At 43.3% G+C, this 27,374-nt stretch overlaps 1 protein-coding gene across 1 annotated transcript in view; it reads right to left on the reverse strand.

Moving 5' to 3' along the window:
• Nucleotides 1-7,717, reverse strand: part of tmem86a (transmembrane protein 86A) — a 60,172-nt gene extending 52,455 nt beyond the window's left edge. Inside the window, exon 1 of the mRNA XM_071326840.1 lies at nt 7,516-7,717. Within this exon, the coding sequence (XP_071182941.1) occupies nt 7,516-7,536 (21 nt within the window). The 5' untranslated portion in view covers nt 7,537-7,717. The remainder of the gene's footprint in view (nt 1-7,515) is intronic.
• Nucleotides 7,718-27,374: the final 19,657 nt, after the last annotated feature.

Here is a 27,374-nt window from a genome sequence, read left to right on the forward strand (position 1 = left end):
AAGGCCATAAACAAACAAGAAAATGCTCATGGCCGGGGACTTTAATGCATGGAAACTTAAATCCGTTTTACCTCATTTCTACCAGCATGTTACATGTGCAACCAGAGGGAAAAAACCTCTAGATCACCTTTGCTCCACACACAGACACACGTACAAAGCTCTGCCTCGCCATTCATTTGGCAAATAACCAGAACTCTATCCTCCTGATTCCTGTTTACAAGCAAAAACTAAAGCAGGTAGTACCAGTGACTCGCTCAATACAGAAGGTCAGATGGCGCAGATGCTAAGCTACAGGACAGTTTTGCTAGCACAGACTGGAATATGTTCCGGGATTCTTCCGATGGTATTGAGGAGTACACCACCTCAGCTACTTGCTTCATCAATAAGTGCATCGAGGACATCGCCCACACAGTGACCGTACATACATACCCCAACCAGAAGCCATGGATTACAGGCAACATCCACACTGAGCTAAATTGTAGAGTTGCCGCTTTCAAAGAGCAGGACTCTAACCCGGACGCGTATAAGAAATCCCGGTATGCCTTCAGACGAACCATCAAACAGGCAAAGCGTCAATACAGGACTCGTACTACACCAGCTCCAACGCTCGTCGGGTGTGGCAGGGCTTGCAAACAATTAGAGACTACAAAGGGTAACACATCCGCGAGCTGCCCAGTGACACGAGCCTACCAGACGAGCTGAATGACTTCTATGCTCGCTTCGAGGCAAGCAACACTGAAGCATGCATGAGAGCATCAGCTGTTCCGGACGACTGTTTGATCACGCTCTCCGTAGCTGATGTGAATTAGACCTTAAACATGTCAACATTTACACGGCCGCAGGGCCACTAGGACGTGTACTCCGAGCATGCGCTGACCAACTGGGATGCGTCTTCACTGACATTTTCAACTTGTCTCTGACCGAGTCTGTAATACCAACATGTGTCAAGCAGACCACCATAGTGCCTGTGCCCATGAACACCAAGGTAACCTGCCTAAATGACTACCGACCCGTAGTTCTCACGTCTGTAGCCATGAAGTGCTTTGAAAGGCTGGTCATGGCTCACATCAACACCATTATCCCAGAAACCCTAGACCCACTCCAATTTGCATACCGCCCAAACAGATGATGCAATCTCTATTGCACTCTACACTGCCCTTTCCCACCTGGACAAAAGGAACACCCAATGAGAATGCTATTCATTGACTATAGCTAAGCGTTCAACACCCTAGTATCCTCAAAGCTCATTACTAAGCGAAGGACACTGGGACTAAACACCTCCCTCTGCCACTGGATCCTGGACTTCCTGACGGCCGCCCCCAGGTGGTAAGGGTAGGTAACAACACATCTGACACACTGATCCTCAACACGGGGGCATCTCAGGGGTGTCTGCTCAGTCCCCTCCTGTACTCCCTGTTCACCCACGGCTGCGTGGCCAAGCACAACTCCAACACCATCATTAAGTTTGCAGACAACACAACAGTGGTAGGCCTGATCACCGACAACGATGAGACAACCTATAGGGAGGAGGTCAGAGACGTGGCAGTGGGGTGCTAGGATAACAACCTCTCCCTCAACGTGATCAAGACAAAGGAGATGATTGTGGACTAAAGGAAAAGGAGGACAGAGCACGCCCCCATTCTCATCGACAGGGCTGTAGTGGAGCAGGTTGAGAGCTTCCAAGTTCCTTGGTGTCCACATCACCAACGAACTATCATGGTCCAAACACACCAAGACAGTCGTGAAGAGGGCATGACAACGCCTATTCCCCCTCAGGAGACTGAAAAGATTTGGCATGGGTCCTCAGATCCTGAAAAAGTTCTACAGCTGCATCATCGAGAGCATCCTGACTGGTTGCATCAACGCCTGGTATGGCAACTGCTCTGCACTACAGAGGGTAGTGCGTACGGCCCAGTACATCACTGGGGCCAAGCTTCCTGCCATCCAAGACCTCTATACCAAGCGGTGTCAGAGGAAAGCCCTAAAAATTGTCAAAGACTCCAGCCACCCTAGTCATAGACTGTTCTCTCTGCTACTGCACGGCAAGCGGTAACGGAGCGCCAAGTCTAGGTCCAAGAGGCTTCTAAACAGCTTCCACCCCCAAGCCATAAGACTCATGAACAGCTAATCAAATGGCTACCCGGACTGTTTGCATTGTCCCCCCCATTTTTACACTGCTGCTAGTCTCTGTTTATTATCTATGCATAGTCACTTCACCCCTACCTACATGTACATATTACCTCAATTAAACTATGACTCTGTACCAGAACCCACTGTATATAGCCCTGTTACTGTTATTTTATTGTTGCTCTTTAATTATAGATTTTTATTTCTTCTTCTTTTATACTTCAGTTTATTTTAGTAAATACTTTCTGAACTTTTTCTTAACTGCATTGTTGGTTAAGGACTTGTAAGTAAGCATTTCATTAAGGTTAACAACTGTTGTATGTGACAAATACAATTTTATTTTATATATATATATATTTTATATATATATGTGTAATAACACTTTTCACACTTGTAATACACTTCATGCAATAAGTTACTGTTTTAACACTTACAGACTAGTATAGCACAGTTAATAGGTTCACTGAAAGGAGTACTCACTTAAACCGTTCGACTCGTCAAGACAAATAACATTTTGACAAGAGGATGATCTCACCCGTATGGCAAATGGCCGCAGGGAAAAGGGCAGTGATACACTACATTCTTTCTCTCCTGGTAACTTAAGGCATAACAACAGGTTCACAATCAGTGCCAGCTTTGGTGCTTGGCCCGTAATTTATAGGTGTTAGGACAGCATGAGGCAAGGGTAGCTGATCCTAGATCATTCATAAATGGCAAGATTAGCGGGAGCATTGGGTTCCTTCTTTGACACGAGTTGTTTTTGTTCAGGGAAAGTATGCAGCCTCGGCCTACCACACAGACACCAATCAAGGTGCATTAATTGAGGAATAAACCGAATGCGCAAGAAACAGCTGCCATTTGAGGAAAATTGACGTTCAATCGCAAGAATTTAACGCCAAATGAAGCACTACCAGGGTCCTTCAGTAAGACTTTAAGTCTGTTCGTCTCGTCATCTTATATGCTAAAGCAGGTAATGCTATTCTATCTGCCCACCACCCCAAGCCGTCACCAGCTGAGACTGGGAGTGGGGGAGTAGGCATAACCACACACAAACAATGCTAATACAATGATACTGCACATGAGGAGTGTAGGAGTAGCATGGCAGTATAGCATGTAGTGATTAGATATTTTAAAATGAAACTTAGGGGTTAGGGGAATATTGTTATTGAATTAATTCTCTACAATAACAATCATATCAAATGTTATTGGTCACATACGCACGGTTAGCAGATGTGATTGAAAGTGTAGTGGAATGCTTGTTCTTTTTGTTCCGACAGTGCAGCAATATCGAACAAGCAATCTAACAATTCCACAACAACTACCTAATACACACAAATGCAAGGAAAAGGATGGAATAAGAATATGTACATATAAATATATGGAAGAGCAATGACCGACCGGCATAGGCAAGATGCAGTAGATGGTATAAAATACAATACAGTATACACATATGGGATGAGTAATGCAAGATATGTAAACATCATTATTAAAGTGGCATTAATCAAGTGACTAGTGATCCATTGTATGTAAGCAGCAGCCTCTCTGTGTTAGTGATGGCTCAATATCAATTATATGAAATCAGCTTGTTCCTTTCAACTGTTTTTGTATGCAGACGATTCAGCTCTTTTGGTCTCTCACAAAGTATAGTTGAGCGCCAGCTTAGTGCAGAACTGACGAGTATCAGTAACTGGCTGTCAGACAACAAGCTGTTTCTTAATTTGGGGGAAATAGATTCAATTTTATTTGGATCTAAGATCAGTATAGGTTGATCACAAGGCTTTAGAGTCGCGGTTGGTGACACAGAGGTTACAGCCAAGAACTGTGTTAAATACTTAGGCTGTGAACTAGACAGGTTCCTCACAGGGGAGAGTATGGGGCAGAAAGTGATTGCCAAAGTCAACTAGGAAGTGACATTTCTGGCCAGAAAAGCCACATTTGTACATAAAGGGAACTTGGAAACACTTGCAACAGTTAGTGCAACCTCATTTTGACTGTGTGCACTACCTGGTACAGTAGCTCCCCAAGTTCATCAAGAACAAGCTACAGACATCTCAAAATAAAATGTCATGGGTCATTCTGAATCTTAGCCCTATGGGTCATGTTGGGAAAGGGGGATACCTAGTCAGTTGTCCAACTGAATGTATTCAACTGAAATGTGTCTTCCGCATTTAACCCAACCCCTCTGAATCAGTGAGGTGTGGGAGGCTGCCTTAAATCTGGGAGGCTGCCTTAAATCGACATCCACGTCTTCTGCGCCCGGGGAACAGTGGGTTAACTGCCTTGCTCAGGGGCAGAACAACAGATGTTCACCTTTAAAGCTCGGCCCTTCTCAGTTCAGTGAACTACAGTGGCTATCAGTTAATAAAAGGGTAATTTAGCTGAAGCTGGGAGCTGGGATTGGCCCATAAAATCGTGTATGTTACAGTCCCCCAGTATCTAAAGAACTATCTTACTAATGTCATTCCTACGCCATGAGAGGCGGTGCCAGAGATTTTGAGCCACCTTGATTCAAGAGCGGTACTGGCCAGAACACGTTTTTATATACGGCAGTGGTAGAGTGGAACAAACTCCCGGCTGAGATAAAAACTGTTTTTGCCAGTCTTAGGTTCAAACACTCCTGCAAGGCTTGGTTAATGTTGAGATAGCCTCCTAGCCAAGTATAAATACACTCTGCGGTAGTGGAGTGATTTGCTAGATGTGTATATTAGCTTCTTTTGTATATATCTTAATATGTGGACATTTTATATTATTGAATGTATGGCACAGAGTGCCTAGGTCCATTGTTTTGCCCTGCTGCCACTTGCCTCCGTTGTGGATGTGTAACGGATGTGAAATGGCTAGCTAGTTAGCGGGTACGCGCTAATAGCGTTTCAATCGGTTACGTCACTTGCTCTGAGACTTGAAGTAGGGTTTCCCCTTGCTCTGCAAGGCTTGCCTGGCTTTTGTGGAGCGATGGGTAACGACGCTTCGTGGGTGACTGTTGTTGATGTGTGCAGATGGTCCCTGGTTCGCGCCCGGGTCGGGGCGAGGGGACGTACTAAAGTTATACTGTTACAGATGTACCCATTGAAATGCATGACATAATTTTCAATGGAGCAGTCCACAACACTACGTTAGGGGTGCAGCATTAGGCTGCAGTGCATTCTCTTTACCGCATGTGTTCAATATTTTCTAATTGTGTGTTGCTTTACCGTGCGGTGGTACAAACGGAAGTACACACACAGACTCAAACTAGCTAGCTTTTAGCGAGTTGAAAAGAAAATTACATGTGCGTCAAATACGGAAAATGTAGGCTAGACATGCGGCAAAACAAAACTCATATGCATCTGGTGGACATCGGACAGGATGTGAACGAGGCTTGAGCCAGCTAACGGAAGCCGCTAAACTAATAGCGACCAGTATACGCTTGACGGGCTAGTGATTGCAGTTAGCTTAGCGTTAGCGTATACCGTTTTACTCTAAAAATACTACTCTGTAATATATAACACGGGTTGGGAGATGGCCCTTAGACCATATAAACGGAGTAGAAAATAAACCACATTATTACCTTAGAGGAGCTATAAATCAATAAGTTTAAACCAGAATATTAGCTAGCACCCTTTTGTCTTATATTATTCCATGTGCTAGCCTGTTTAAGCAGCAAACCCAGGCATCTCTAAGGCAAGATTGCTAACAGTTTTCACTCAATCAATTTACACATTTCAACTGTACAATTTCAACATAAAAGGTATTCAGATTTCGACTAAAATTGTCTATAGATAATGTGCTTGTGTAAAAGGCATACTTGTTTTAACAGAATAATGAAAAAGGAGGCAGGAGGAAATGTTTAACGTTCACAGTTTCTCCTTTGAGTGTTGAGGGGAGACACAAAACGCTGTTCTCGCGCCCCTACCACACCTCCTGCTGGTGGCAACAGGCATAAACAATGCCCAATTGAAATCCTTGGGAGGACTCAGCCCAAATAATAGTGTATTACAACAACAAAATATCAAAAAGGTGTGAGATTTATGTATGGTTTTTAAGTTACATTTGCATTTTAGTGATTGAGCAGACGCTAATTTCCAGAGTGACTTACATTATTGCATTCCTCTTAAAATAGCTAGGTGAGACAACAGCATATCACCATCGTAGAAGGCACCTTTCACCTCGACAAAGTAGGTATCAGTAAAGCCAGTGATAGTAGGAAAAAAGACAAGCACATTTAAAAAAAAAATATATATCTATATATATGCCATGCAGAACAAATAACAATTCTGGAATACATTTAGAAAGCAATACATGCATTGAACAAAACAAATATGTTCCAAACACATTTTGCATGATGAAAATACATAGGCCTATCAATATAATAATTTTTGTTATGGAGCTGTGACATTTATATTGGTTATTAAAATATATGACAATATATTTTAAAATGTATGTCACTTTATATGAGTTAAAAAATATATATAAATGTCACGTTTTTTTCGTATGGGCACACGAGCCCTTGTCAACAGAATATATTTATGTCTCTATTTTAAATATATTTACAGTAATTATAATGTTTACTGAAATAGGGATATAGAAGGAAAGTTGAGAGGCTCGGTAGAGTGGTGAAAAGGTATAGCAAAGCCACAAAGGGACAGCTCTTCAGTGCATCCGTCACTGGAGGGCACAGGAAAAAAGACAAAAAGTTCAGTCACATGATAGGTTTCGGTTTTGGAACAGTTTAGAAAGGACCAAGACAAAGAAAAATTCGAGACGAAAAAAACACGATCGCGCATGTCTGTCGAAAAATATTCATGACCTTATTTAGGCTATTTAAGTTTATGCTTAGAAAAATGATGATTTGCCCCTACAATCAAGGCAGATTTTTTAGTGGTAGCTACAACAACAACTGTTCATCACATCGTCAAAGAGATACCGCATAGCATCAATAGACCACCGCCAATGAATTGCGTGGGCATCTGTCTGGTCTAGTATTACCGAAACCCTAAAATACATGCCGAGTTCTCTCAGCTCATTGTATGGATCATTATCAACCTCTGCACATCCACAGAGGCAGAATGAATAACGAACATTTTGTGGGTGACAATCGCGAAATAAACACGGACATGCTTTCATGCTCACGTGCTGTACTGTAGGCCTATTTAGGGTAAACTCGGTCCTATGTGTGCCTGTGGTATTATAATGCTCGTCATTGGAGGCAAAACGAAATTGACACGACAGGCCCGTCACACTGACAAGCAAGACATACAGTCCCTATAGAGCTAACGAGCCTTCCTTTATCTCTTATTAGCCCTTCAAAACAACGCTGTAACACTGATAAAAAACGGAATATATTCTTAATGGCTCATTTTGATTTAAATGTCCATATTTCTACGTGTAACGTCAAATAGCCAAACTTACCACTGTCACTGGCGAAACCATCTCTCAATCGATCACTGTAGTATATATTCGCAAAGCAACTGGAGATTGCGACACTGAGCTGCGGCCGTTTTCCCGCACTGTACAGTTCACTAAAATTGCTGTGGTCTTTCTTTGTGATGCGTATTGTTTTGGTCCCTTTTCGGGGCAGACTGGCATAAGGGGAGGAGGCAAACCCAACATAATTGTAGGTGGAGATACTCTTTACGCACCGATAGGGTGTCGTTAAAATATCCGACCAATTAACAGACAGGAACGAAAAAAGAGGCAAGGTTAAGAGAATATAACGCCCCTTTTTAAAACGAGGTCTTTTGACCGCTGTTTACCTATCGAAGCAGATGGCCTGTATTTACATCTTGTCCAATTACACATTTCACTTTGTTACACTGTATCTCTGTACATTTACATTGTGGTAACATTGTTCCATTGTAGACAATGATGAACAACACACTCGTCCTTTTGTCTCGCGCGCTGTGCATCAAACTATTTTTTAAAGTATTTTCTGCGTTAGTAACCAAGTGGGAACTGGGACTTTACCACCGTTGTAGCGCCATTGAGACTCTATTTTGAAGTAGTCAATTTTCTTTTTCTACTATTTCTATGAGTTGGCAGACAAGTTGAAAGGGTGCATAGCTAGTGACAGCTAGTGTGTTGTTTGAACAGGTATAAAGCCAATTGGTTGGTGATTTACTGCCACCTACAGTTATTCAGTGTTTGCTCACGGGTATGATTCATTGGTTGATACCCCTGATGGAATTATGAGATCCTTCCTTCACCCATAGGAAGGCTCACCCAGTTGACTTTAAAATGGTGCAAGCCCTCAATGTCCATGCCATAACGGGTTTTCTCCATCCTCTATTTAACTCTAAGGTGGTAAATTCCCACTTCACACTTGGTTACCAGGTTATGGGCACGTTCCTATGCCCAGACGTTGCTGACGCATTACATTTACATTTACATTTAAGTCATTTAGCAGACGCTCTTATCCAGAGCGACTTACAAATTGGTGCATTCACCTTATGACATCCAGTGGAACGGCCACTTTACAATAGTGCATCTAAATCTTTTAAGGGGGGGGGGAGTGAGAAGGATTACTTTATCCTATCCTAGGTATTCCTTAAAGAGGTGGGGTTTCAGGTGTCTCCGGAAGGTGGTGATTGACTCCGCTGTCCTGGCGTCGTGAGGGAGTTTGTTCCACCATTGGGGGGCCAGAGCAGCGAACAGTTTTGACTGGGCTGAGCGGGAACTGTACTTCCTCAGTGGTAGGGAGGCGAGCAGGCCAGAGGTGGATGAACGCAGTGCCCTTGTTTGGGTGTAGGGCCTGATCAGAGCCTGGAGGTACTGAGGTGCCGTTCCCCTCACAGCTCCGTAGGCAAGCACCATGGTCTTGTAGCGGATGCGAGCTTCAACTGGAAGCCAGTGGAGAGAGCGGAGGAGCGGGGTGACGTGAGAGAACTTGGGAAGGTTGAACACCAGACGGGCTGCGGCGTTCTGGATGAGTTGTAGGGGTTTAATGGCACAGGCAGGGAGCCCAGCCAACAGCGAGTTGCAGTAATCCAGACGGGAGATGACAAGTGCCTGGATTAGGACCTGCGCCGCTTCCTGTGTGAGGCAGGGTCGTACTCTGCGGATGTTGTAGAGCATGAACCTACAGGAACGGGCCACCGCCTTGATGTTGGTTGAGAACGACAGGGTGTTGTCCAGGATCACGCCAAGGTTCTTAGCGCTCTGGGAGGAGGACACAATGGAGTTGTCAACCGTGATGGCGAGATCATGGAACGGGCAGTCCTTCCCCGGGAGGAAGAGCAGCTCCGTCTTGCCGAGGTTCAGCTTGAGGTGGTGATCCGTCATCCACACTGATATGTCTGCCAGACATGCAGAGATGCGATTCGCCACCTGGTCATCAGAAGGGGGAAAGGAGAAGATTAGTTGTGTGTCGTCTGCATAGCAATGATAGGAGAGACCATGTGAGGTTATGACAGAGCCAAGTGACTTGGTGTATAGCGAGAATAGGAGAGGGCCTAGAACAGAGCCCTGGGGGACACCAGTGGTGAGAGCACGTGGTGAGGAGACAGATTCTCGCCACGCCACCTGGTAGGAGCGACCTGTCAGGTAGGACGCAATCCAAGCGTGGGCCGCGCCGGAGATGCCCAACTCGGAGAGGGTGGAGAGGAGGATCTGATGGTTCACAGTATCGAAGGCAGCCGATAGGTCTAGAAGGATGAGAGCAGAGGAGAGAGAGTTAGCTTTAGCAGTGCGGAGCGCCTCCGTGATACAGAGAAGAGCAGTCTCAGTTGAATGACTAGTCTTGAAACCTGACTGATTTGGATCAAGAAGGTCATTCTGAGAGAGATAGCGGGAGAGCTGGCCAAGGACGGCACGTTCAAGAGTTTTGGAGAGAAAAGAAAGAAGGGATACTGGTCTGTAGTTGTTGACATCGGAGGGATCGAGTGTAGGTTTTTTCAGAAGGGGTGCAACTCTCGCTCTCTTGAAGACGGAAGGGACGTAGCCAGCGGTCAGGGATGAGTTGATGAGCGAGGTGAGGTAAGGGAGAAGGTCTCCGGAAATGGTCTGGAGAAGAGAGGAGGGGATAGGGTCAAGCGGGCAGGTTGTTGGGCGGCCGGCCGTCACAAGACGCGAGATTTCATCTGGAGAGAGAGGGGAGAAAGAGGTCAGAGCACAGGGTGGGGCAGTGTGAGCAGAACCAGCGGTGTCGTTTGACTTAGCAAACGAGGATCGGATGTCGTCGACCTTCTTTTCAAAATGGTTGACGAAGTCATCTGCAGAGAGGGAGGAGGGGGGGGGAGGGGGAGGAGGATTCAGGAGGGAGGAGAAGGTGGCAAAGAGCTTCCTGGGGTTAGAGGCAGATGATCTTAGATCTTATGTGCATGGATAGGTATTTACATATCAGCTAACTACATCATATGTTATAGCAACCTGGTGCCGACCATTGATCCCGTATTACACAAATTCAAACTTTTCTGTTGGACGGAAATTGTGTTCTGAAATCTGTTGACGGTGGCCATACACTAGCTAGCTAGCTACACGGCACCTGTTAGAAGCCAGCAAGAATAAGCAAGACCTAGCAATAATAAGGTCGTAAACTCGGAAATTTTCCTTCAGAATAAGAGTACTGTAATGAATATGGTAAAAATTATACGCTCGGAATTTTCCCTTCAGAATAAAAGTCCTGTAATGAAAATGGTAAAAATGAAACAAATAGAAATGTTCAAAATTCGTAAGATTTTATAAAGCAATATTAGCTGACTTAGAATTTTGTTTAACAACATCAAAAAAGGAAATAAGTTAAAAGGCTTGATAGCACAAATAATATTATAGCAATGACAATATTGTTAACAGCATAAAAGGGAAACTTCACCGCTAGACATTATTTGTGTTGTGTTTTTCCAGTTTGCCTACATAATTATGATTAACGAGAGGGTGTTTCAGACATAATTATGTAGTGTAGCAGTATTTTTTTTACATTTTTGGACTGGGAGAGTTCAACCAATGGTGTCATTGGTTGATTGAGCCTCCTGTCTGATCTTAAAAGGAATGGAGTCATGTTTTGTAGCAATTATTGTGGCCTTTTTGTTTTGCATATTGCACGCTCACTTGAGTAGATATGGTTGTCCTTGTTCAATAAAGCCATTGGACTTGCCTCAACGATGTTCCTATCTGCCACAATATTGCAGGATATCTAGGTTGACTCATTTTCCCTGGCTTTGTAAAGACTACAGCCTGACGAGAGCCATACTTCCTCGTTCCCACCCTCGAACACAGGTGTTTCAAAACGGGGGTGGTACTAGTTTACAGGTTCACTGTCTATCCAAGACTGCTAAATAATTAGCTACAATGGCTGTTTATGATGATTACTGTTTCCAAGAAGAACTGGGTGACATTTTTTATTTATTCATGTTCTTTTAGATAGGAATATAAAGCCATATTTATTTGAGCTGGAATACACTGAAGAGGAGTTGAGATGGCGAGAAAAATTATTTGCGAGACCAGCAAGCAGCAGTGGCAGCCTAGACCAGCTGGACCAGGACTCAGGAGGATAAATGACAAACGAGTAAGTTGTTTTGCTGTCAGCAGCTAGCTAGCAATATAATCTTTCTTTTAACTGAGACAGTGTTGTTCTGTACAGTACAATTTGGGGATCGATTCTGCCATAACGGGGCTTGCAAGAATCCCTACAAGCCAAGTTTAGATAACTGTGTTGTTTGCTATACCTAAAAGTTACTTTAGTCTAACGTTATAGCTAACTAGCCTAGCTAGCCTCAGTGCTTCTCATTATGAGCAAAACTGTATAAATGTTTTGATGATGATGGTGGATAGTAAAGGAATTACTTTGGCTTGATGGCCCATATTAGTCTTAGAGTAACTATACCTGTGTGTTGTAGTTAGCTAGCTAGGGAGCGGTCGAAATTGACTCAGTTGTTACCCAGAGGAAAATGGGGGAGGGTCATGCCTTTTCAATTTCAGTCAGGGGAGGGTTTAGTATTTAAAAATGTAGTCCAGGGGAGGGTCATGTAATTTTTTTATCCATTAAATGTCATATTGCTCAGTGTTTCAGAATGAGTTATTATTGTATCTCATCTGTGCCCGATGCTCCCCCTCATACCTGATTCTCTGCTGGATGCGCAAAATATCAAGTGCGTCTAGTGTGGTCTCAATCAAATGATCCATAGCCTATACTATTGGCTATAGACCTAGGATATACAAAGAGCAGGCTCGGAGAAGCACAAGGAAAAGTTACAACCCCCCCCCAAAAAAAGGTAATATCTGTGCACACGATCTAGGCCTACTGATGTCCTCTTTAGTTTTAGAGGGAGAGCGCGATGATGAGAGGGAGGACTGGATGTAAGCTTGATGGCGCCGACAGAGAGGGTCGCCTCGCTACTAGTCCTGAGGAAACTATGCAGTATTTTATTTTTTTATGTATTATTTCTTACATTGTTAGCCCAGATAATCTTAAGTGATATTACATACAGCCTGGAAGAACTATTGGATATCAGAGCGACATCAACTTACCAACATTACGACCAGGAATACGACTTTCCCGAAGCGGATCCTTTGTTCGCACCACCACCCAGGGCATTTGATCTGATTCCAGAGGCCGACCCAAAACAATGTCGCCGCAGAAGAGATAGATGGAGCGGGCTTCTGGTCAGACTTCAGAGGCATGCACACCACTCACCGCTTCTGAGTATATTACTCGCCAATGTCCAGTCTCTAGATAACAAGGTAGGCGAAATTAGGGCAAGGGTTGCTTTCTAGAGGGACATCAGGGATTGTAACATACTCTGTTTCACGGAAACATGGCTCTCTCGGGATATATTGTCAGAGTTGGTACAGCCACCAGGATTCTTAATGCGTTGCGCCGACAGAAATAACATCTCTCTGGGAAGAAGGAGGGTGGGGGTGTATGCTTCATGATTAACGACTCATGGTGTAATCGTAACAACATATAGGAACTCAAGTCCTGACCTAGAATTCCTCACAATCAAATGCTGACCATATTATCTCCCAAGATAATTCTCATTGGTTATTGTCACAGCTGTGTATTTCCCCCCTCAAGCCGATACCACGACGGCCCTCAAGAAACTTCACTGGACTCTATGCAAACTGGAAACCATATCCTGAGGCTGCATTTATTGTAGCTGTGGATTTTAACAAAGCAAATTTGAGAACAAGGCTCCCTAAATTCTATCAGCATCTTGATTGTAGCACTTGTGCGGGCAATACACTGGATCACTGCTACTCTAATTTCCACGATGCATACAATGCCCTCCCCGCCCTGCCTTCGGCAAATCTGACCACGACTCCATTTTGCTCCTCCCGTCCTTTAGGCAGAAACTCAAACAGGATGTACCCGTGACAATTCAATGCTGGTCTGACCAATCGGAATACACGCTTCAAGATTGTTTTGATCACGCAAACTGGGATATGTTCCGGGTAGCCTCAGAGAATAATATAGACTTTACATTGATTCGGTGAGTGAGTTTAAGGACGTGCATTGGAGATATTGAACCCACTGTGACTATTAAAACCTACCCTAACCAGAAACTGTGGAAAGATGGCGGCATTTGCGCAAAACTGAAAGTGCAAACCACCGCATTAAACCATGGAAAGATGACTGGAAATATCACCCAATACAAACATTTTAGTTATTCCCTCTGCAAGGCAATCAAACAAGCAAAATGTCGGTATAGGGACAAAGTGGAGTCGCAATTCAACTGCTCAGACACGAGACGTATGTGGCAGGGTCTACAGGCAATCAAGGACTACAAAAAGAAAACCAGCCACGTCTCGGACACTGACGTCTTGCTTCCAGACAAAATAAACACCTTTACTCACTTTGAGGATAATACAGTGCCACCGACGTGGGCCCGCTACCAAGTACTGCGGGCTATCGCTCTCCTTTTCGGTGGCCGACGTGAGTAAGACATTTAAACGTGTTAACCCTCGCAAGGCTGCCGGCCCAGACGACATCCCTAGCCGCGTCCTCAGAGCATGCGCAAGCCAGCTGGCTGGTGTGTTTACGGACATATTCAATCTCTCCTTACCCCAGTCTGCTGTCCCCACAAGCTTCAAGATGGCCACCATTGTTCCTGTACCCAAGAAGGCAAAGGTAACTGAACTAATTGAATATCATCCCGTAGCACTAGCTTCTGTCATCATGAAGTGCTTTGAGAGGCTACTCAAGGACACCGGGTAGCCTCAGAGAATAATATTGATTTATACGTTGATTCGTTGAGTGAGTGTATAAGGAAGCGCATTGGAGATATTGAACCCACTGTGACTATTAAAACCTACCCTAACCAGAAACCGTGGATAGATGGTTGCATTCGCGCAAAACTGAAAGTGCATCAATGACAACAATCACCTCCACCTTACCTGCCAACATAGACCCACTTCAATTTGCTTACCGCCCCAATAGGTCCACAGACGATGCAATCGCCATCACACTGCACACTGCCCTATCCCATCTGGGCAAGAGGAATATCTATGTAAGAATGCTGTTCATTGACTACAGCTCAGCATTCAACACCAAGCTCATCATTAAGCTTGAGGCCCTGGGTCTCAACCCCGCCCTGTGCAATTGGGTCCTGGAGTTCCTGACGGGCCGACCCCAGGTGGTGAAGGTAGGAAACAACATCTCCACTTCGCTGATCCTCAACACTGGGACCCCACATGGGTGTGTGCTCAGCACCCTCTTGTACTCCCTGTTCACCCATGACTGCGTGGCCATGCACTCAATCATCAAGTTTGCAGACGACACAACAGTAGTAGGCTTGATCACCAACAACGACGAGACAACCTATAGCGAGGAGGTGAAGGCACTCGGAGTGTGGTGTCAGGAAAACAACCTCTCACTCAATGTCAACAAAACAAAGGAGATGATCGTGGACTTCAGGAAACAGCAGAGAGAGTACCCCCCTATCCACATCGACGGGACAGCAGTGGAGAAGGTGGAAAGTTAAGTTCCTCGGCGTACACATCACGGACAAACGGAAATAGTCCACCCACACAGACAGTGTGGTGAAGAAGGCGCAACAGTGCCTCAGTGACATTCAGAGGCTTGAGTTTACACCTTCTACAGTGCCTTCAGAAAGTATTCAGACCCTTTGACTTTTTTTCACATTTTGTTACATTACAGCTTCATTCAAAAATTGATTAAATAGTTTTTTTCTCTCATCAATCTACACACAATACCCCATAATGGCAAAGCAAAAACAGGTTTTTAGAAATTGTTACTAATTTCAAAATAAAACCTAAAATATCACATTTATATAAGTATTCAGACCCTTTACTCAGTACTTTGTTGAAGCACCTTTGGCAGCGATTACAGCCTCAAGTCTTCCTTGGTATGATGCTACATGCTAGGCACACCTGTATTTGGGGAGTTTCTCCCATTCTTCTCTGCAGATACTCTCAAGGTCTGTCAGGTTGGATGGGGAGAGTTGCTGCACAGATATATTCAGGTCTCTCCAGAGATGTTCGATTGGGTTCAAGTCCGGGCTCTGGCTGGGCCGCTCAAGGACATTCAGAGACTTGTCCTGAAACTCCTGCTTTGTTTTGGCTGTGTGCTTAGGGTCGTTGTCCTGTTGGAAGGTGAACCTTCACCACAGTCTGAGGTCATGAGCACTCTGGAGCAGGTTTTCATCAACGATCTCTCTGTACTTTGCGCCGTTCATCTTTCCCTCGATCCTGACTAGTCTACCAGTCGCTGAAAAACATCCCCACAGCATGATGCTGCCACCACCATGCTTCACCGTAGGGATGGTGCCAGGTGTCCTCCAGATGTGACGCTTGGCATTCAGGCCAAAGAGTTCAATCTTGGTTTCATCAGACCAGAGAATCTTGTTTCTCCTTGTCTGAGAGTCTTTAGGTGCTTTTTGGAAAACTCCAAGCGGGCTGTCATGTGCCTTTTACTGAGGAGTGGCTTCTGTCTGGTCACTCTACCATAAAGGCCTGATTGGTCGAGTGCTGCAGAGATGGGAGAACCTTCCAGAAGGACAACCATCTCCACAGAGGAACTCTAGAGCGCTGTCAGTGACAATCGGGTTCTTAGTTACCTTCTCCCCCGATTGCTCAGTTTGGTGGGCGGCCAGGTCTAGGAATAGTCTTGGTGGTTCCAAACGTCTTCCATTTTAAGAATGATGGAGGCCGCTGTGTTCTTGCGGACCTTCAATGCTGCAGAAATGTTTTGGTACCCTTCCCCAAATCTGTACCTCGACACAATCAATCCTGTCTCAGAGCTCTACGGACAATACCTTCGACCTCCTGGCTTGGTTTTTGCTCTGACATGCACTGTCAACTGTGGGACCTTATATGGACAGGTGTATGCCTTTCCAAATCATTTCCAATCAATTGAGTTTACCACAGGTTGTAAAAACATCTCAAGGATGATCAATGGAAACAGGATGCACCTGAGCTCAATTTAGTCTCATAGCAAAGGGTCTGAGTACTTATGTAAATAAGGTATTTAGTATTTTTTTATATATATATATATATATATATATATATATATATATATATATATATATATTATAAACATTTGCAAACATTTCTAAAAACAGGTTTTTCGCTTTGTCATTATGGGGTTTTGTGTGTAGATTGCTGAGATGTCATTTTTATTCATTTTAGAATAAGGCTATAACGTAACAACATTTGGAAAGAGTCAAGGGGTCTGAATACTTTCCGAGGGCACTGTATAGCTGAGGAGACAAAACAATTACTTTGTTTGGGAAGTAATGTGTAATTCTGTCACTATCAATTGACATTCAATATTTCAACAGGCTATTAAATAACATACTAACTCTAAATCAGTCAGGCCAAGCCAGATAGCCTAAGAAGGAATAAATGATTTGGTCTTTATAATTATAAATCTTTCAAGGCTATAGCCTGCCATGTTAAGAAATATATTGTGAAGCATTTGTGACACGCTACAGGCTGGCAGGAGCGCCCAAATGAAGAAAAGCGCATATAAGTCTAACTGATGATATGTGGCTGCTGTGTTGAAAAACAAATGTATTTTTCTCGAATTCATTGATGATCAGATACTACAGTTGTAACTGGTTCTGATGTGCTACATTTTTACAGTTGATAGACAGCACTGTTCCAAACTTAGACTATCCTATTTATGAACAATGGCCTGTGTAGAAATCAAAACATCTCCAGTGCAACAGCATGCTCTCATTCGTTGTCATGCTCTGTTGTGGTTTTAAAAAAGATTCTGCTTTTCTCCAGTCATGTAAAATTACGTAGAATTGCATGAAATGCGTTTATAAAATACATTTGTTTTCTCTCAGACCTGCAAATAAGATGATAGATTCATGCAGTGAGTTTACTATAATGCAGATCGTTTTACCCCTACCCTTAATAATAATAATAATAAATAAATAAAACAAATAATAATAATACATAGGACTTATATAGCTCTTTTCAAGGACCCAAAGTCACTTTACAATTTGTAGAAAAGAAAAACAAACAAAACATCAGACTAAAGAAAAACATGAATAAAGAAGGGAAAGAGTGTGATGTATCAGTATATGGGTAGGGTTGGAATTTGGATACGAACCCGGTTCAGGGGAAGGGGTAGTGTAAGGGTTTGTAGTGTGTGTGTGTGTGTGGTGGTAGGCCACATCAAAGAGGTGGGGTTTTAGGAGGGACTGAAAGATAGTGATGACTCCGAGTCATGAATGGCTGGAGGGAGGGACTTCAAGAGCCAAGGAGCAACCCTGGAGAAGACCCTGTCGCCGACGCTCTGAAGCTTCGACCTGGGGATGACAATGTGGCCTGATGTGGCGAAACGAAGTGCACGTGTCGGTCGGTAACCAAGAAGGTCTCCGACGGAAGGGAGGGCAAGGTGGTGAAGGGCGTTGTAGATCAGTAGGAGGATCTTGTAATTAATGCATTGGGAAACAGGGAGCCAGTGGAGTTCACGGAGGACGGTGTGATGTGCTGCCAGGACTTGAACCATTCTGAGTTTATGGTTCAATGGCGTTTGTGGTTCAAGTTTATGGTTCAATGGAGTTTATGATTTGAACCATTTGGAGTTTATGGAGGGAGCTTGAGTTGATGTCGGTGAGTAGTGTATTGCAGTAGTCAAGATGGGAGGAGATGAATGTATGTATGAGGGTTTCAACGGCAGGCCCGGAGAGGGAAGAATGAGGATTTGACAATATGTCTTAAGTGGTGGTGAGAGGGTGCAGTCCAGGATGACGCCGCGGTTGCGTGCATGGAGGGAGGGACAGACAGTGGTGTTGTCAATGGTCAGGGTGAGGTTGCCAGCTTTGGTGAGGGTGGATTTGGTGCCTATGAGGAGGAGTTCCGTGTTATCACTGTTGAGCTTGAGGATGTTTTGTTACATCCATGTTTTTATTGCAGAGCGGCAGGATTCAATGCGCATCAGAGGTGGGTTGAGGAGGCATTTGGTGCCGAGGTAGATCTGGGTGTCATCGGTGGAAGTCAAGGTTGAAGTGAAGGAGGATCCGACCAAGGTGGAAGATGTAGATGATGAAGAGTAAGGGACCCAGCACGCCCTGGGGGACACTCTTTTGGGGCGGCAGGTAGCCTAGTGGTTAGAGCGTTGGTCCAGTTGCTGGATCGAATCCCCGAGCTGACAAGGTAAAAATCAGTTGTTCTGCCCCTGAACAAGGCAGTTAACCCACTGTTCCTCGGTAGGCCGTCATTGTAAAATAAGAATTTGACTTGCCTAGGTAAATAAATGTTAAATAAAATAAAAATATATATTTATATATATATAACTGCCGCTGAGTCTGAGGTGTGGCCATTGAGCCAGATGTAGTGGATCCGCTTTGTGAGGTATGATTGTAGCCAGGACAGTGCGGTACACCCAAACCCTCATGCCTGACGAGGAGGATCTGATGGCTTACTGTGTCAAAAGCGGCACTCAGGTCAAGGAGAATCAGGATGTTGACAGCATCAGCAGAAGTGAGGAGATCCTTGATAACTTTAGTGCGGTTTCAGTACTGGCGAGGGTGCGGAAACCAGACTGAAGGGGCTCGAACAGGTTGTTGATTAACAAGTGGGTATCTAATTGGGATGCAACAGTACGTTCCAGAGTCTTGGCAAGGAAGAGGAGGTTTGAAATGGGGCAGAAGTTATAGAGGATGGTGGTGTCCAGTCCTGGCTTTTTTAAGATGGGGGTGACTGGAGCTGTTTTGTAATTGGAGGGGACAGTTCTGTGGGAGAGGTTGAGAATGTGTGTGATACTGTATATGGACAGAGAGCAGGCAGGCAAGCTTTGATAAGAACAGTGGGGAGAGGATCCAGGGAGCAATTTGTAGTCTTGGATGACATGATAAGATTTGAGAGATAGGGAGAGTCAATGGAGGCAAATTCGAGGGGGGTTACAGTTGAAAGGGGGAGGAGTGGCTGAGATAGATTGATCAGTCAGTGATTACTTTATTATGGTGATCTTGTCCTTGAACAACTGAAGGATGGAATTGCAGAGTTCAGTGGAGGGAATAGAGTAGGTGTCATCAAGGGGCTGAAGTAGTTTGCTGACAGTGGAGAACAGAGTCTGGGAGTTCTTATTAGAGCTGTTGGTGATGTTGGAGAAGTAGGTGGACCTGGCAGCACTGAGGGCATCTCTGTAGGTGGAGAGGTGGAGTTTGTAGGCCTCAGTGTGGACAGTGAGCCCAAACTTCCTCCTCAGGCACACCAGGCGGTGGCTAGCTTGCTTCAGGGCAAAGAGCTCAGGGGTAAACGAGGGGGAGGAGAAGGAGACAGCTTTAGTTCCGTTACAGTTCGTACGAACATGTCAAACGATGTATAGAATCAATCTATAGGATGTTTTTAACATAAATCTTCAATAATGTTTCAACCGGAGAATTCCTTTGTCTTTAACCAAATCAAATTTATTTATATAGCCCTTCTTACATCAGCTGATATCTCAAAGTGCTGTACAGAAACCCAGTCTAAAACCCCAAACAGCAAGCAATGCAGGTGTAGAGGCACCATTGCATTCTTTCGAAATGCAATGGAACGCAGCTAACTCTCACGGGCGCACGTGAGACTGAGCTCATGGCACTCTGCCAGACCTCTGGTTGAAGCAGCTCTCATTCTCTCCCCTTCACAGTAGAAGCCTGAAACAAGGTTCTAAAGACTCTTGACATCTAGTGGAAGCCTTAGGAAGTGCAATATGACCCCATAGATACTGTATATTCGATAGGCAATGACTTGAAAAACTACAAACCTCAGATTTCCCACTTCCTGGTTGGATTTTTTCTCAGGTTTTTGCCTGCCATATGAGTTCTGTTATAATCACAGACATCATTCAAACAGTTCTAGAAACTTCAGTGTTTTCTATCCAAATCTACTAATAATATGCATATCTTAGCTTCTGGGCCTGAGTAGCAGGCAGTTTACTCTAGGCACCTTATTCATCCAAGCTACTCAATACTGCCCCCCAGCCATAAGAAGTTTTAAGCGAGGGGAGAGTGGGACTGCAATGCTGAGTAGTTCAGATAGTTCAGACGGGAATGATTCATTAGCTTCAGGAGGATGGTACACAAGGATAGTGGTCATGGAGTAAGATGATTTGTAGGTGGAACAGTATTGCTTCCATCCCTCTCCTTGCCTCAACCTGGGCTTGAACCAGAGACTCTCTGCACACATCGACAACAGTCACCCTTGAAGCATCGTTACCTATCGCTCCACAAAAGCCGCGGCCCTTGCCGAGCGAGGAAAACAACTACTTCAAGGTCTCGGGGCCAATGACATCACCAATTGAAACGCTACTAGCGCACACCGCTTACTACCTAGCCATTTCACACCAGTTACATGATTTGTGAGTTGTACAGTACAACGAGGCCACCAACACGGCCGCTGGAGCAGGGGTGACACAGGTAACCATAACCAACAGGAGTAGCATGGTTAAGAGAAAAGTAATTGGGCCTCCCAAGTGGCGCAGCGGTCTAAGGCATTACTACAGACCCGGGTTCATTCCCGGGCTGTGCCACAACTGGCCGTGACCGGGAGTCCCATAGGATGGTGCACCATTAGGAGCGTGCTTAGACGGGTCATATTTCGGAGGACGCATGACTCCACCTTTGCCTCTCCCAAGCCCATTGGGGAGTTGCAGCGATGAGACAAGATGGAAAAAGGGGGGTAAAATACAACTTAAATTAAGACAATAAATCACCAGGTTGTTGCCAAGTTTCAGTTAGGAGGAGGAATGCTTTGTTGTTCATTGATCCAGTGTTGAGAAGATCAGTTAGTATTGTGAAGCTAAGAGGTGAGTTTATGGATAGTTGAAGGGAGCACTTTCGTCATGGTTTACAATACGAGAGGATGGATTGGGAGCAGGACGCGAGTGAAAGCAGAGAGACTTAATGTTGCTACCAGTAGTATAGTTGACGACCAGTTGTGCCGCGAGCCAAATGCAGGTAGCGGTGTCTACATAGGATGCATGATGAGCGGGCAGGGATAAGTACTTCAGAGGAGAGCCTATAGTTATTATTCAGGAGGCAAAGATCAAGGGGGAGTAGTATTTTGTCGGGAAAAAACTGGGAGGTGGAAACCATACTAATCCAGGGCAGAGTGCAAACATGGGGAACCAGTGGGCAGGTGCATGACAGTGATTTAGATCCAATAAAACATCAGATTAATCCACACAGAAACCATCACGGTTGGCAAAGCAGCAAGCCAAAGCCCAACTAGCCTACTTTAAACCAGATGGCACTAGAACCCATAGTCAAAAACACATCTGAAATACAACCTTTGCCAGCAGAGCAAAAGCAAAGAGAGAGCGGAGACTTACTCAATGAGATTGACAGCTGGGGCCCACGCGATGGCAAAGGAGTAGAGGCTGGGTTACCAGAGTGAAAGCCAGGGAGAGAAGTGCTTCAGGCAAGAGGCCGTAGAGCTAGATGGCGAAAAAGCAGGGGGAGGCTGAAGCTACACCGGGCAGCGGGAGAATCAACAAGGGTAATCCGATAGGTATTACAGAGAGAGGTATGGCAAGGGAAATCCAAAATAGATACATTCCCAAAGCGATAATCCAGGGAACCAGGAGGCCAGCTATCAGAGGAAGAATCCAGGCAGTTGAATGTGACCAGAGCAGCGCAGTCCAGACTCAGATATAGCTAGCACTCATAAGCCAAGGTTGTAAAACCCACACAACTCTAGTAGGCCTAAAAGTGGACAAAAACAACAGGCCGAAAGTAGAGAAAAACAAACACAACTTTGATGTGTTCGTTTTTCGTTAACGAGTTAACACTGTTACTAAACAGGTACCAGGGGGAAGTGGCAGTCAAGCATGGCGCCAGCAGATACTCTTACCCAGAAATGACACCACTGACTCACGAATGACGTACCACATGCACTTTCCTGCAGTGGTCTGGGGAATCCACAACCTTCTGGCTACTTTGCAATGTAATTTTTAGGCTACAAAACAAAGAACAGTTTCTAAAGTTGCATATCTAAGGATCTTGTATGTCCTAGGAGTGAGGGTAAATTATCTCTATATGTGTAGTCCCCACCGTGAAGCATGGAGGAGGAGGTGTGATGGTGTGGGGGTGCTTTGCTGGTGACACAGTCGGTGATCTATTTAGAATTCAAGGCACACTTAACCAGCATGGCTACCACAGCATTCTGCAGCGATAAGCCATCCCATCTTGTTTGGGCTTAGTGGTACTATCATTTGTTTTTCAACAGGACAATGACCCAACACACCTCCAGGCTGTGTGAGGGCTATTTGACCAAGAAGGAGAGCAATTTAGTGCCGCATCAGATAACCTGGCCTCCACAATCCCCCGACCTCAACCCAATTGAGATGGTATTGGATGAGTGAAGGAAAAGCAGCCAACAAGTGCTCAGCATATGTGAGAACTCCTTCAAGACTGTTGGAAAATAAAATGGTCTGACGGGGATGTGGACATTCTCGGTACACAAATCCCAAAAGAAAGAAATGATCTCACTCCAATAAATCTTTATAGAAAGTTAGCAAAAATATATAAGATCTAGCTACCGTGGAAAGCAAAATACCTGTCTATTTGTGGAAAAGAATCACCCTGATTATCTCTTTAGTCATATCACAGTTTACCTATTTGCTTATGGTTTTGCCTACACCTAGTGACCTGCTTTTTAAATTATATGAACAAAAAAATATTACATTTTATTTGGAATGGCAAGCCAGACAAAATTAAAAGGGCCTATTTATATAACGAATATGAATTCGGAGGGCAGAAATGATTCAATATTAAAGCATTAGACCTCTCGCTACAGGCATCAGTCATACAAAAGTTATACTTAAATCCAAACTGGTTCTCTAGTAAATTAGTAGGAATGTCTCTCCCCATGTTCAAGAAGGGCCTTTTTCCCTTTATTCAGGTTACAACGGCTCACTTTTGGGTTGTTTGAAAAGGAAATAATCTCCAAAATATCGTTATTTTTTAAACAAGCCTTAGAAAGTTGGTTGCAATTACAGTTTAATCCACCTTAAAAGACAGAACAAATAATACAACAAATATTGTGGTTAAACATAAAAATATTCTAACTGAAAAAAAAGAAGATTTTTCGATTAAATGTTTAAAAAGGTATAATTTTTGTGAATGATATCATAAATAGGACTGGTGGAGTTATATCACACATGCAGCTAACACCCGCATACGGAAATGTCTGCTCTACCCAAAATTACAACCAACTAATTGCAGCATTACCACAAAAATGGAAGAGGCAAGTAGAAGGGGGAAAAAGTAAGGAACTTGTCTGTCGGCCCTGCATTAAAGAACATAAATGGTTAAAGAAAAGTGTGATAAATTAAAATGTCATTTGAGGCCCAATAAATTGACAGCTGTGCCATATAAATTGCAAAATAGTTTGGAAGAGATGTTCGATGTACCCATTCCATGGCACATGGTTTATGAATTGACACGCAAAACAACGCCGGATTCAAAACTTCAAATGTTTCTATTTAAATTACTATACAAAATTCTTGCAACCAATAGAATATTATATGTATATGGGGGATACAATCTTCCCAGCTCTGCAGATTTTTCTGTGAGGAGGCAGAGTCATTAGATCATATATTTTGGTACTGTCCAAATGTAGCTAGTTTTTGGTCACAGATCCAGGAATGGCCATGAAAAGCCATAGTCAATGAATCAATAATATAATAATTATTTTAGCAAAAATGTTTATCTTTAATTTACAATCTGTAGAAGTTACGAGAATAGAAAGGTTCAGTGCTTTTGTGAAGCATCACAGCACAGTTGAAAAATATATGGCAAATAGAAATCCAAAATTGATGGGATGGGATAGTTGGGATGGGTTGAATGGAGCTGAATGGTGGGACTAATATCAAGATAACCAATGTAAAACATACGGGGTCTGTAAAATGTATATAGGTTCAGAAAATAGAGGAAGGACAAAAAAATAAATATATGTAACTATTGTAAAATAGTTTGTGTCTGTAAAATGTGTATAAGATATATAAACTGAAGGTAGAAGCCTAAGTGTTTATTGGTTTACTCTAATTGGGGGAAGGGTGGGAGGGTTGGATAAGGGTAATAAGGGTATATTCTGAAAAAAGTATGTATGTATGTATGTACAGTTGAAGTGGGAAGTTTACATAAACTTAGGTTGAAGTCATTTAAAACTTGTTTTTCAACCACTCCACACATTTCTTGTTAATAACTATAGTTTTGGCAAGTCGGTTAGGACATCTACTTTGTGCATGACACAAGTAATTTTTCCAACAATTGTTTACAGGCAGATTATTTCACTTTTCACATTTGAGCCAATTGGAGGTGTACCTGTGGCCGACCTTCAAGGCCTACCTTCAAACTCAGTGCCTCTTTGCTTGACATACCCAAAACGTCATACCCTAGAAGACTCGAGGCGGTGCTTCAACAAAGTACTGAGTAAAGGGTCTGAATACTTACGTAAATGTAATATTTCATTTTAAAATGTTGAATAAATTAGCAAACATTTATAAACCTGTGTTTGCTTTGTTGTTATGGGCTATTGTGTGTAGATTGATGAGGGGAAAAAATGACTTCATCCATTTTAGAGTAAGGCTGTAACGTAGCAAAATGTGGATAATTCAAGAAATCTGAAGATTTTCCGAATGCACTGTACATATTTCACTTTACACAATTCCCTGCACATTGTATCAGTAAAATGCATTTTACTCAGGAGAACTTCTACTTTCCATATCCAGAGTTTACACCCCCAAGGTCATCATTGCCATTATTGTGGACCTTTAAGAGTGGGAAATCAGCTTTAATCCAAATATTTGCATAATAGATAGATTCTATTTACATGTGCATAGGTAATCCCTATGACATGCATTGACTCCAACTGAGCATATATTTTAGGAGACTCAAAAATAGAGAACACAATACCGTGAACTGCAACCAAGATCCATGCGACTGTCACTCCAAAGATTTGGCTTCTACGCAAAGAACCGAACCACTTAATGCAGTCATAGGTTGTATGTATGTCTATGTACAGCCTTATACGGATATGATTGAAGCCTAGGCTATAATAGGCTACATAATTCATTTTTGTTTGGAACGCAAGCAGTTTTTGGCGAGCAAGCTGTTGGAATTGTTGAAGCCCGACCTTTCTAATCATCAATAAGATAATCAAGGAACTAGACGGGCAAGTCAGTCTGATAGCGCTTCATCAAACACTACACCATTGCATTATTTGTTGATTGTCGGAATTTGGCACCATTAAAGATGCACTTTGCAGAAATCGCTCAGCCATCTCCTGGTTGCAAAAAATTTAATAGTTTGCCCAATTTCAGTTTGTGACAAAACAAGCAGGTATAGTGTAGAGAATCATAACCATAGGCAAAAAAAGCAGAAACTGTATCAGCAGCACAACCAAGTGGACTGGGGGGGAAGGGGAAGCTAGGAGTCATCAAATCACATTTTATTGGTCACATACACATGGTTAGCAGATGTTATTGCGAGTGTAGCGAAATGCTTGTGCTTCTAGTTCCCGACAGCGCAGCAATATCTAACAAGTAATCTTACAATTCCACAACAACTACCTAATACACACAAATCTAAGTAAGGAATGGATTAAGAATATATAAATATATGGATGAGCAATGACAGATGTCGTGTCTTTGGCTATGCCGGATTAAGCGATATGACATGCTATTCTATAAAATCCTTTCTCTGTAATAATATTACCTGATTGAGCTAATCATGTAAATGTAATTAATTAGAAAGTCGGGGCACCACAAAATAATATTTATAGAGCAGTTATCTTCCGAATAAACTCTTAAAGACCTAGTAATATTTTACATCAATAGCAGTCAATATTAATCGTCACCTTATTTCAGTCTCATCTGAAAGTTATAAATTCTTGGTTATCTTCACAAACCCTGGCTAACAAGTTGAATCAGCAATACAAAATTGGGTTTAATTATTTATTTACTAAATACCTAACTAATCACTAATCACACAGAATTACATAGACACAGAAAGTATCATACCTTGATTACAAATTATGTCATAAAGGAAAACATCCCTAGTGGACGGAACAGATATGACAGCTGGTTACACAAAGAAAAAGGGGGTTGGGTTTGAGTGAAAGAGCGGGAAGACTGAAGAACAAAGGGAGAAGCGATGTGTCTATCAGGCCGTAGGCAGCTACTCTATCGTAAATACAGAATCTTATGCATTCTAAATTACCGCCCATTTGGAAAAGGAAAATGCAAAAAATATTTACTCTGAGCTGCGCTTGAATAGGTTGATGGTAGATGGAAGGCCGTGTTGTCCAACAAATAATTGTATATTTAAACATTTGAATTGCACAACAATTCCATGTGAATCTGATAACTATAATGTGTAGACTTTCCCAGATACAGTTTAGGTCGTCCTGTCATCAGTCATAATGTCTCAGATGACAACCAAACTGACATCATATTCAATAAGTACCAAAGCATATTTTCAACTGGTTCTATTACCGAAATATGGTTCCTTTCCCTCCACTTGTTTGATGTTCCCAGACTCTATATGTTTAACAAAGGCTATTCAATAGTCCCTCTGTAGAGTCAAGAGAGAGGGAATGGAGAAAGGTATTTATGGGGGGGGGGGGGTCATAAACCTTACCCACAGGCCAACGTCATGACACAGAGCAGCATAGGCAAGATTCAATAGATGGTATAAAATACACTATATGCATATGAGATGAGTATTGCAAGATATGTAAACATTACAGTGGCGTGCCGTGGGCCTGGGGCCTAGGCCTTCAGTGAGGTACTACACAGTCCCACCCGAATTAATCCATAACCAGGCGTTGCGTCACCTTGAAATTGACAAATTTACATTTTTGGGTAAACAGTG

This window comes from Salvelinus alpinus, chromosome 9, assembly GCF_045679555.1.
Source record: "Salvelinus alpinus chromosome 9, SLU_Salpinus.1, whole genome shotgun sequence".
NCBI classification, from domain to species: domain Eukaryota; kingdom Metazoa; phylum Chordata; class Actinopteri; order Salmoniformes; family Salmonidae; genus Salvelinus; species Salvelinus alpinus.